Source organism: Ahaetulla prasina, chromosome 7, assembly GCF_028640845.1.
Source record: "Ahaetulla prasina isolate Xishuangbanna chromosome 7, ASM2864084v1, whole genome shotgun sequence".
NCBI lineage: Eukaryota > Metazoa > Chordata > Lepidosauria > Squamata > Colubridae > Ahaetulla > Ahaetulla prasina.
The window spans coordinates 97,684,233-97,696,603 of NC_080545.1; the positions used below are offsets into that span (position 1 = coordinate 97,684,233).

Here is a 12,371-nt window from a genome sequence, read left to right on the forward strand (position 1 = left end):
TCATGAATTCGTGTGTTTATAGCCTTAGGAAGTAGGCAGCTGATCTGAAAATCGTTGAGAAAAAATGTCATTTGCATATGGATTTGTGGAGTCGTTTGGTGCTCTCCACAAATCCATATCTGTATCTATCTATTGATGAGTCTAGTGATCCATATCCACATCTCCGTGTGTCTATTGATGGCTGAATAGATGATGATTGCTGAACAGAATAGATGATGATTGCAATAGACGATTGATGGCTCGATGACACATAGAGATAGATCACATTTACACGCCATTCAAGAGAGACAATGAAAGAAAGTCAAGAAGGAAACAAAGAGACCAGAATACATCCCCTCCAGCAATCAACAGCAGATAAACAGGGATTAACACCAGACAAATAATCAAACAGAAAACAATACCCTATGCAATCAACAGCCAGATAAACAGGGATTAATACCAGACAAACTATCAAGCAGAAAACAATACCCTAATCAAGGAACGACCAAGGAGAAAAACCAAACATCCCCACTAACACAGGGCAAGCTCTTGTATATAAATAGGGAGCAAACCCCACCCTCACTAGCACTGATGATATTACCTAGTTGGATCATGAAACGTCTGCAGGAAAACAACCAAACTCGGAGAACATTAAGGAACCCACCGTTCTACCCTGAGCTATAGATATTCTCTTTTATTGCATTGTAATGCATTTTTTGAGCAACGGGATGAAAAAAGCAACATGTGGGATTCAGGTGAGCAATTTCCTGGAGGCCTTGCTCCAAATTCCCTTCTTAAAATTGGAGGAGAATGGAAGGTTGCCTAGAGAGAATGGAAGCCTAGAGAGGCTCTGGAGGCTGGGGACAGCAAATAACGGGTGCGGTCCCACCGGAAGTTGGCAAACGGGCCATTTCTGGCCTCCAGAGGGCCTCTGGGGGGTGGGGAAGGCCATTTTCGCCCTCCCCAGACTCCTAGAAAGGCTCTGGAGCCAGGTGAGAGAGAAAAACGGGCCTACTGGACCATCGCGTGCCAGGAGAGTGGGAAGCATGGGGGGGGTCGTGCGCACATGTGCGGGAGTGGGGTGCATAGAATTATGGGTATGGGCACGCACATGCGCCCCCCCTCCCCCGCCCCCCCCTCCTGGCACGTGATGGCAAAAAGGTTAGCCATCACTGGTCTAGGTCCTCCTGCTTGAGCTGGGAGCTGGACTAGAAGACCTCCAAGGTCCCTTCTAGCTCTATTCTGATTCTGAGACAGGTGTCCGGGGAGGGGAAAAAATGCACTGGAACCAGTGGGAAATTCATTGCCAGAAAACAAAAACAAAAAAAACAAATCGCACGCTTGAAATTTTGGGGCGCATGGATTTTGTCCTTTCTGCCTTCTGCTGCAGAGCCGTGTAGGGAAAAACTGTTGCCTTCGTTCGTAATTGGATTTATGAGCGTGCTGCATCGTCATTCGTAATTGTCAGAAAGTCCCGCAAAGTAAAAGCTGATTGTTCCTGCTGCTACTTTTCATCACAGCTGTCACTATGAAATACAGATAACTTTGGGGGGGGGGAGAGGGAGAGGGAGGGAGTCAGAGAGCGCGAGGAAAAATGGGCACCCAGGAGGCTATATTTCACCCCAGCAAAACCTTTTGCTCCCCGTTTTAAGTGAAAACATACTGGTAAGTAAGTTTGTCTTGGACCGGGAGTTTCATATTTTACAACTTCGACTTGCACGGAGCTGGAGCTGAATCCCATTTACTCTGAAGGCATTCTTTTGGAAAAATAAGGCGATGTCGGTAATCAATCCTTTCCCTTTCTATTTCCCCCCCCCCGGCTTTTCGATCCGTACCGTTGCGAGAAAAAGAAAAATAATCCCCATCACCAAGTGTACAGCAAATTATTTCCCACTGGATCATTCTGTGGGCAGCTGCCGTGCCCTTCATCGAATATATCATGATGAGAACTTGTATGAGCTGTTGTGGAGGATGCAATGGGCCAGTTAACTGTTCTTGTTGATACTTTTGAGGGGGAGGAGGGCGAGGAGGAGAAGGAGGAGGAGGAGGAGGAGGAGGAGGAGGAGGAGGAGGAGGAGGAGGAGGAGGGGAGGAGGACGACTGGGGGGTTCTTGGTGCTTTCTGAGCATGGCTGTTTTCTTGCAGACATTTCATGACCCATCTAGACCAGGGGTCTCCAACCTTGGCAACTTTAAGACTTGTGGACTTCAAGTCCCAGAATTCCTCAGCCTGCTTTGCTTTGCTTGCTTTGCTTTGCTTTGCTTTGCTTTGCTTTGCTTTGCTTTGCTTTGCTTTGCTTTGCTTTGCTTTGCTTTGCTTTGCTTTGCTTTGCTTTGCTTTCCCTTCCCTTCCCTTCCCTTCCCTTCCCTTGCTTTCCATTCCTTTCCTCTCATCTCCTCTTCTCTTTCTCCTTGCCTTGCCTTGCCTTGCCTTGCCTTGCCTTGCCTTGCCTTGCCTTGCCTTGCCTTGCCTTGCCTCGCCTCGTCTCACCTTGCTGCTTTGCTTTGCTTTGCTTTGCTTTCCTATCTTTCCCTTCCTTCCTTCCTTCCTTCCTTCCTTCCTTCCTTCCTTCCTTCCTTCCCTTGCTTTCCATTCCTTTCCTCTCATCTCCTCTCCTCTTTCTCCTTGCCTTGCCTTGCCTCGCCTTGCCTCGCCTCGCCTCGCCTCGCCTCGCCTCGCCTCGCCGCTTTGCTTTGCTTTGCTTTGCTTTCCTATCTTTCTCTTCCCTTCTCTTCCATTCCCTTCCCTTGCTTTCCATTCCTTTCCTTTCCTCTCATCTCCTCTCCTCTTTCTCCTTGCCTTGCCTCGCCTCGCCTCGCCTCGCCTCGCCTCGCCTCGCCTCGCCGCTTTGCTTTGCTTTGCTTTTTGCTTTGCTTTTTGCTTTGCTTTTTGCTTTGCTTTTTGCTTTGCTTTTTGCTTTGCTTTTTGCTTTGCTTTGCTTTGCTGGCTGAGGAACTCTGGGACTTGAAGTCCACAAGTCTTAAATTTGCCAAGGCTGGAGACCCCTGATCTAGTGCTGATGATGTTACCCAGATGGGTAATGAAATGTCTGCAAAAAAAAACAAAAAACCAACCACGCTCACAAAGCACCAAGAACCCCACAGTCCTCCCTCCTCCTCCTCCTTTTCTTCCTCCTCCTCTCCTCCTCCTCCTCCTCTCCCTCCTCCTATATGTTGTGGCTCGGCACAGACTCGGACGACGATGAGGTTGGGGAGGAAATTGGGCCAGTTTTGAGTCTGGGGAAGGCTCTGATAGATGCTCTGCATCAGATGCAGAGATAGAGCCAGGACCGTCTGACATTTCCCAGCTGCCGGAGAGGCAGCTGCCTTTGGAGGCTGAGATGAGTGAGGAAGAAGAACAGCTGGGGCCTGTTCCCGATGCACATAGGTGCAGAGCAGTTAGGAGAGGTGAGCAACGGAGGACAAGGAGTCGACTCGGCAAGCAAAGTACATGTGGATGCTGAATTGCTCCTCCCTGGCTGGGGAATAAATAGAAGGAAAGGGGAATGGTGGTCGTAGAAGAAAACCGTTAGTATTTCTGAAGATTTGGCTCATCGTGTTTTGTGTGCCACAAAGACTGCTTGCCAGAATTTAATTTGCAGCCTTTCGGCTGGGAACTCAACGGCCTTGAATTGCAAGGAACTGATAAGGTCTGTACTGCAGTTAACCCCTTGAAGGACTCTTGCTGGGACTTTTCGGTGGGTGAATGCCATTAATTCACAAAAGGTAAATAAGAATATATACTGTAAGCAATAGTACTATGGGATTACTATGAGAGAGAGCAGAGAAGAAGGGTTGAGTCGAACCCAGCTCCGGCTCGACACATGACGCTACAGGAATCCTGATCTTGGGAGCAACCCCTAATCAAAGGGATGACATATCAAGGACTTGTTTAAGGGTTGCAGGGATCTGCGTTTGGCAATCATGAGAAAGGAATTTGCACACTGGCGACTGGGATAGAGGAAGATGAGGGCTGAGCATTAGGAAAAGCTGCTTTAGTTCTGGGATTTAGCAGATGACGTGGCAGCTGAGGCTGTCAGACGAGGAGGGAGAGAGCAGCCGGGCGTCCAATCAATGGAGCCGTTCAGCCATGGGGCGGGGCACGAGCAGCGCGGGATGTTTAAAAGGGGCTGAGAGGCAGAAGCTCTCAGTGCTGACTTTATACAGAGAGACCTCGACTTTTCCTGAGACCCGGTTTGTAGCAGACCCAATAAAAGAAGTCACTATCGGAAAGGAAACCAAGTTGGCTTGTTTATTCTAACGGCGTCTGACACAACTGTGGCTGAGCAAGCTGAGAAGTTGGCTGCGAGCTGATGCAGTTCACCTCCCACGCTTTTGAGAAAGGATCTCCCTGGGCGATATCTGAAATGGATGGCTACAAGAACCGGCAACAGACACCTTTGGATAGCCTCATGGTCTCTCCCGAGATAAATGAAACAAAGCCGAATATTCAACCATTGATAAGAGGAGCTGCATCTGACGCATCTTTATTGAACGTGCAAGGGAAGGGCCCTCTTGCCATCAGGCAGTAACAATAATTAGCACTTATCACCGAGTGCTTTCATCTTCAAAGCAACACCAGGATGCTAATTAACCAGCTCTCCTTGAAGCCCAGCAGAAGTGGCTTTTCACATCTGGCTGTTCATCGTCTCTCATCTTTATGCAAACCAAGGACGGTCAACAGTCCACTAATAAACCTGGTGGACGTCACACAAAGACATCCTAGAAAGGCGAAGGGGGTCAACCTATTCTCCAAAGCACCTGAAGGCAAAGACAAGAAACCATAATTGGAAACTAACCAAGCAGAGGAGCAACCTGGAGTAGAGTAGGTTGAATAGAGTAGATTAACAGAGTTGGAAGGGACCTTTTAGGTCATCTAGTCCAAACCCCTACCCAAGCAGGAGACCCTACACCATTTCTGATAAATGGCAGTCCAGTCTCTTCTTGAAAGCCTCCAATGATGAAGCTCCCAGAACTTCTGAAGGCAACTTCTGTTCTATGGGTGGATTATTCACATTGTCAGAAAAGTTATCCTTATTTCCAGGTTGGATTTCTGCTTGTTCAGGTTCCATCCATTATTCCTTGTCTGGCCTTCAGGTGCTTTGGAAAATAGCTTGACCCCCTTCCTCTCTGTGGCAGCCCCTCAAATATTGGGACACTGCTATCCTCCACAGCGAGGCGGGGGGAACAGCAGCGCCGCGCGATTTAGATTCACTAGAAAGTAGGATTTCCTGCTTTCTAGCGATTTTAAATCACGCGGCACACACAGCTGATCGTCAGAAATATCGGTTCAGACCAACCATAGCATTTTTTTTACTACTTCGAAAACGGTAGGATTTCACCAATGCATCAGGTCTAATCAAATTGTAGGAAGCCCCCTCACTTAGAAGAATGAAATATTTTGGGGGATATTAAAAAGGCAGGATAGGATATTTCCCCTAAATGGGGGCAAAAATTTAAGGGAGACAGAAACCAGCCCCAGTCTCCCTGCCCCAAGCAGAAATTGAGGCAGCCAGATTTTAAAAAGGCAGATTTGGTAATCTGTTCAGAAAGACTGGGTCAGACAGAGACTCCAGATAAGCAACGCAATTAGGCAAGCCAATGGTTGATAAGATTAGCTCAGACAAATACCCAGGAATTGCATTTCCTCTTTTGCCTATAGAGTCATATATAACCCCTAATGTTGTGGTCAGCCAGCAGCCTGTGGAGCTGGCAATGGAGTCGGACGGTGATGAGGCTGGGGAAGGTCCGGATGAGGGCTCTGCATCAGAGGCAGAGGTGGGGCCAGGGCCATCAAGGAGTGAGGTACAGACTCCAGAGCCTCCAAAGGCTGACAGTAGTGAGGCAGAGGAACAGGAGGAGCCTGTTCCTAATGCACGCATGAGAAGAGCTGCCAGAAGGCAAGAGCAGCTCAAGCAAAGAGGACGACTCGGGAGTAAGGCCAGGAGATAATTGGCCCCTCCCATAAGGCTTAAAACAGACCAGCAACGACATTTGGGCTTTGCCGGAAAACAACATTGATAGCGTCGTCTTCTTGCATTTATTTTTGTATCGGTGCCTTCTGAAGATTTGCCAAGAAAGGCCTTTGGCGGTTTGCCGAATTGGACCGAGGTTTGCGATAGGACTGAGGAATTTGTGTTGGGAGGAATTTGCTTTAATTTAGTTCGACTACGCTGGGAATGAAGTAATTCTCAGCTGTTCGAATAAAGTTTGTTTGTTTTTATACTGACTGAGTTTTCTACTACCTACTTGGGCCTGGGTCACAACACCTACATGGCCCCCGTAGGAATCCATAAGGTATAAAATCCCACCCACTCTCAACTTCATTTTGTCAGCTGTCCCAGAACCACATGTGGTTGGTGGTTCTGCTTCATCAATGAAGGGAAACTTTCTTTCCAATCAGCCTCCGGCCTCCATTTTATTGCCAGTGACTTTCTCCCCGCTTGGAACTGAACCAGATGGTTCACTGATCCAACAAAACCAAAACTGATTTACACACCTGATAATGGACAAGAGTATTCAGCCTCTTCCAGTCGTTCTCGATCTTGGTGGTCAGATCTTCATCCTGAAGGATCGTTCTGCTGCCGTTGGCCTGCCGCCATTCTGTGAGGAAAGAGAAACGCATGTCAAGCCCGCAAGCAAACGGAAATGGTTTGGGGGAGAACAGCGATGTGGCCTCTGCAGGTAAACAGAATCACTGAGTGGGAGGGGACCTCGGAGGTTTAATAGATTAGGAGATTAACAGCCTTGGAAGGGATCTCATAGGTCATCTAGTCCAACCCCCTCCCGCCCAAGCAGGAGACCCTACACCATGTCTGATAGAGGGCAGTCCAGTCTCTTCTTGAAAGCCTCCAGGGATGAAGCTCCCACAACTTCCGAAGGCAACTTCTGTTCCATGGGTTGATTGTTCTCACTGTCAGAAAAATTCTCCTTATTTTCAGGTTGAATCTCTCTCCTTGTTCAGTTTCCATCCATTGTTCCTTGTCTGTGCTTTGGAAAATAGCTTGACCCCCTCCACTCTGTGGCAGCCCTTCAAATATTGGGACACTGCTATCCTCCACAGCGAGGCGGGGGGAACAGCAGCGCCGCGCGATTTAGATTCACTAGAAAGTAGGATTTCCTGCTTTCTAGCGATTTTAAATCACGTGGCACACACAGCTGATCGTCAGAAATATCGATTCAGACCAACCATAGCTTTTTTTTTTACTACTTCGAAAACCGGTAGGATTTCACCACTGCATCAGGTCTAATCAAATTGTAGGAAGCCCCCCCCCACTTAGAAGAATGAAATATTTTGGGGGATATTAAAAAGGCAGGATAGGATATTCCCCCTAAAGGAGAAATGGGGGGAAAAATTTAAGGGAGGCAGAAACCAGCCCCAGTCTCCCTGCCCCAAACAGAAACTAAGGAGGCCATCTTTTAGAAATGCAGATTTGGTAATCCATTCAGAAAGACTGGGTCAGGCAGAAACTCCAGATAAGCAATGCAATTAGGCAAGCCAATAGTTCGTAAGATTAGCTCAGACAAATACCCAGGAATTGCATTTCCTCTTTTGCCTATAGAGTCATATATAACCCCTAATGTTGTGGTCTGCCAGCAGCCTGTGGAGCTGGCAATGGAGTCGGACGGTGATGAGGCTGGGGAAGGCCCGGATGAGGGCTCTGCATCAGAGGCAGAGGTGGGGCCAGGGCCATCAGGGAGTGAGGTACAAACTCCAGAGCCTCCAAAGGCAGACAGTAGTGAGGCAGAGGAACAGGAGGAGCCTGTTCCTAATGCACACATGAGAAGAGCTGCCAGAATGCAAGAACAGCTCAAGCAAAAAGGACGACTCAGGAGTAGGGCCAAGAGATGATTGGCCCCTCCCATAAGGCTTAAAAAAGACCAGCAACGACATTTGGGCTTTGCCGGAAAACAACATTGATAGCATCGTCTTCTTGCATTTATTTTTGTATCGGTGTCTTCTGAAGATTTGCCAAGAAAGGCCTTTGGCGGTTTGCCGAATTGGACCGAGGTTTGCGATAGGACTGAGGAATTTGTGTTGGGAGGAATTTGCTTTAATTTAGTTCGACTACGCTGGGAATGAAGTAATTCTCAGCTGTTCGAATAAAGTTTGTTTGTTTTTATACTGACTGAGTTTTCTACTACCTACTTGGGCCTGGGTCACAACACCTACATGGCCCCCGTAGGAATCCATAAGGTATAAAATCCCACCCACTCTCAACTTCATTTTGTCAGCTGTCCCAGAACCACATGTGGTTGGTGGTTCTGCTTCATCAATGAAGGGAAACTTTCTTTCCAATCAGCCTCCGGCCTCCATTTTATTGCCAGTGACTTTCTCCCCGCTTGGAACTGAACCAGATGGTTCACTGATCCAACAAAACCAAAACTGATTTACACACCTGATAATGGACAAGAGTATTCAGCCTCTTCCAGTCGTTCTCGATCTTGGTGGTCAGATCTTCATCCTGAAGGATCGTTCTGCTGCCGTTGGCCTGCCGCCATTCTGTGAGGAAAGAGAAACTCATGTCATGCCCGCAAGCAAATGGAAATGGTTTGGGGGAGAACAGCGATGTGGCCTCTGCAGGTGAACAGAATCACCGAATGGGAGGGGACCTCGGAGGTTTACTAGATTAAGAGATTAACAGACTTGGAAGGGACCTCGTAGGTCATCTAGTCCAACCCCCTGCTCAAGCAGGAGACCCTACACCATGTCTGACAGAGGGCAGCCCAGTCTCCCTGCCCCAAGCAGAAATTGAGGCAGCCAGATTTTAAAAAGGCAGATTTGGTAATCTGTTCAGAAAGACTGGGTCAGACAGAGACTCCAGATAAGCAACGCAATTAGGCAAGCCAATGGTTGATAAGATTAGCTCAGACAAATACCCAGGAATTGCATTTCCTCTTTTGCCTATAGAGTCATATATAACCCCTAATGTTGTGGTCAGCCAGCAGCCTGTGGAGCTGGCAATGGAGTCGGACGGTGATGAGGCTGGGGAAGGTCCGGATGAGGGCTCTGCATCAGAGGCAGAGGTGGGGCCAGGGCCATCAAGGAGTGAGGTACAGACTCCAGAGCCTCCAAAGGCAGACAGTAGTGAGGCAGAGGAACAGGAGGAGCCTGTTCCTAATGCACACATGAGAAGAGCTGCCAGAATGCAAGAACAGCTCAAGCAAAAAGGACGACTCAGGAGTAGGGCCAAGAGATGATTGGCCCCTCCCATAAGGCTTAAAAAAGACCAGCAACGACATTTGGGCTTTGCCGGAAAACAACATTGATAGCGTCGTCTTCTTGCATTTATTTTTGTATCGGTGTCTTCTGAAGATTTGCCAAGAAAGGCCTTTGGCGGTTTGCCGAATTGGACCGAGGTTTGCGATAGGACTGAGGAATTTGTGTTGGGAGGAATTTGCTTTAATTTAGTTCGACTACGCTGGGAATGAAGTAATTCTCAGCTGTTCGAATAAAGTTTGTTTGTTTTTATACTGACTGAGTTTTCTACTACCTACTTGGGCCTGGGTCACAACACCTACATGGCCCCCGTAGGAATCCATAAGGTATAAAATCCCACCCACTCTCAACTTCATTTTGTCAGCTGTCCCAGAACCACATGTGGTTGGTGGTTCTGCTTCATCAATGAAGGGAAACTTTCTTTCCAATCAGCCTCCGGCCTCCATTTTATTGCCAGTGACTTTCTCCCCGCTTGGAACTGAACCAGATGGTTCACTGATCCAACAAAACCAAAACTGATTTACACACCTGATAATGGACAAGAGTATTCAGCCTCTTCCAGTCGTTCTCGATCTTGGTGGTCAGATCTTCATCCTGAAGGATCGTTCTGCTGCCGTTGGCCTGCCGCCATTCTGTGAGGAAAGAGAAACTCATGTCATGCCCGCAAGCAAATGGAAATGGTTTGGGGGAGAACAGCGATGTGGCCTCTGCAGGTGAACAGAATCACCGAATGGGAGGGGACCTCGGAGGTTTACTAGATTAAGAGATTAACAGACTTGGAAGGGACCTCGTAGGTCATCTAGTCCAACCCCCTGCTCAAGCAGGAGACCCTACACCATGTCTGACAGAGGGCAGCCCAGTCTCTTCTTGAAAGCCTTCAGGGATGAAGCTCCCACAACTTCCGAAGGCAACTTCTGTTCCATGGGTGGATTGTTCTCACTGTCAGAAAAATTCTCCTTATTTCCAGGTTGAATCTCTCCTTGTTCAGTTTCCATCCATTGTTCGTTGTCTGTGCTTTGGAAAATAGCTTGACCCCCTCCACTCTGTGGCAGCCCTTCAAATATCGGAAGATGCTATCCTGTCTCCCCTGGTCCTTCTCTTCACTAGACTAGCCAGGCCCAGTTCCTGCAACTGTTCATTGTATGTTTTAGCCTCCAGTCCCTTAATCATCCTGGTTGCTCTTCTCTGCTAAACAAATAATTCCATCAACACTGTCAAACTATTTACTGAATCTGCACTACTATTAATCTTCTCATCGTTCCCATCACCAATCTCTTTCCACTTATGACTGTATGACTGTAACTTTGTTGCTGGCAATCCTTATGATTTATATTGATATATTGACCATCAATTGTGTTGTAAATGTTGTACCTTGATTAACGTATCTTGTCTTTTTATGTACACTGAGAGCATATGCACCAAGACAAATTCCTTGTGTGTCCAATCACACTTGGCCAATAAAAATTCAATTCAATTCTATTCTATTCTATTCTATTCTATTCTATTCTATTCTATTCTATTCTATTCTATTCTATTCTATTCTATTCTATTCTATTCTATTCTCTGCAGAAGGGTGGTCCCGTCATTGTAATGCGAGGAAGCGTTTTGCTCTTAGCTGCTTCTCCATCGCTTAATTACAACCGTATTTGCAAAACTAGTGTTTTGCTTTCCGTTCCCACTTTGGAGCCAGCTGGTAATCAACTTTGCCAATTGCAGGGGAAGCTTTGCTGCCGAAGGGAAAGGGGGGGAGGGCGGGGGGGAGAGGCTACCCTGACATCTTTCTCTGGGAGAAGATGGAGAAATGACAGAAGGCAAACGTCGCCCTTCGCCTTCTAATTGTTCGGTGGCTTGAAATGAACCAGTGGGGCCACCAGCGGTGTAGAGAAATTGTGCACCATGAAATCGTGAGCTTTCCTCTATGCAAGCAAACAGCTCCGATAAAGCTACGTTCCTTCAGTTTGGGCGGCACGAGCGAAACGCAATCCTAGATTAACCTGTTAACAGGCCAACATTCGCTCCTTCCCAGATAATACAAAGGGGAGATTCAGTTATATTAATCCGAGGTGGCGCAGTGGTCAGAATGCAGTACTGCAGGCTACTTCTGCCGACTACCGGCTGCCAGCAGTTCGATTCTTGGATTCGATGGTTGACTCAGCCTTCCATCCTTCTGGGGCTGGTAAAATGAGGAGCCAGATAGTTGGGGGGCAAGATGCTGATTGTAAACCATTTAGAGAGGGCTGAAAAGCCCTGTGAATCAGTATATAAGTCTAAGTGCTATTGCTATTGCTATATATCACTTAGCAATAGCAATAGATTTATATACCAATTGACAGTCCTTTACAGCCCCCTCTAAGCAGTTTAAATACTGTAGCCTCACCACTGCACCACCATGGCCCTTCCTTCCTTCCTTCCTTCCTTCCTTCCTTCCTTCCTTCCTTCCTTCCTTCCTTCCTTCCTTCCTTCCTTCCTTCCTTCCTTCCTTCCTTCCTTCCTTCACACTTAGTAATAGCCCTTAGACGTATATACCGCTTCACAGTGCTTTACAGCCCCTTCTAAGCAGCTCACAGAATCATCCTCTTGCTCCCTACAATCTGGGTCCCCATTTTACCAACCTCAGAAGGATGGAAGACTGAGTCAAACTTGAGCCGGTCAGGATCGAACTGCTGGCAGTGGGCAGAATCTGTTCTGCAATACTGCAGCCTCACCACTGCACCACCACGCCCGTCCCTCTTTCCCTCCCTCCCTCCCTCCCTTCCAACCTTGAGCTGGTCAGGATCGAACTGCTGGCAGTGGGCAGAGTTTGCCTGCAATACTGCAGTCTCACCACTGTGCCACTACGGCCCTTCCTTCCTTCCTTCCTTCCTTCCTTCCTTCCTTCCTTCCTTCCTTCCTTCCTTCCTTCCTTCCTTCCTTCCTTCCTTCCTCCCTTATTCACTCCCCCTCCCTCTCTCTTTTCCTCTGTTCCCTCTCTTTTCCTTCCTTCCTTCCTTCCTTCCTTCCTTCCTTCCTTCCTGCCTGCCTGCCTGCCTGCCTGCCTGCCTGCCTGCTTAGTAGTAGCCCTTAGACATATACCGCTTCACAGTGATTTATAACCATCTCTAAGTATCAGACTCAGCCTGTCACCCCAACAATCTGGGCCTTCATTTGACTTCTTAAGGATGGAAGGCTGAGTC

At 47.9% G+C, this 12,371-nt stretch overlaps 1 protein-coding gene across 1 annotated transcript in view; it reads right to left on the bottom strand.

The window, feature by feature from the left end:
- Positions 1–12,371, bottom strand: part of PLXNA4 (plexin A4) — a 703,335-nt gene that overhangs the window by 32,035 nt on the left and 658,929 nt on the right. Inside the window, exon 27 of the mRNA XM_058190650.1 lies at positions 9,727–9,830. Within this exon, the coding sequence (XP_058046633.1) occupies positions 9,727–9,830 (104 nt within the window). The remainder of the gene's footprint in view (positions 1–9,726; positions 9,831–12,371) is intronic.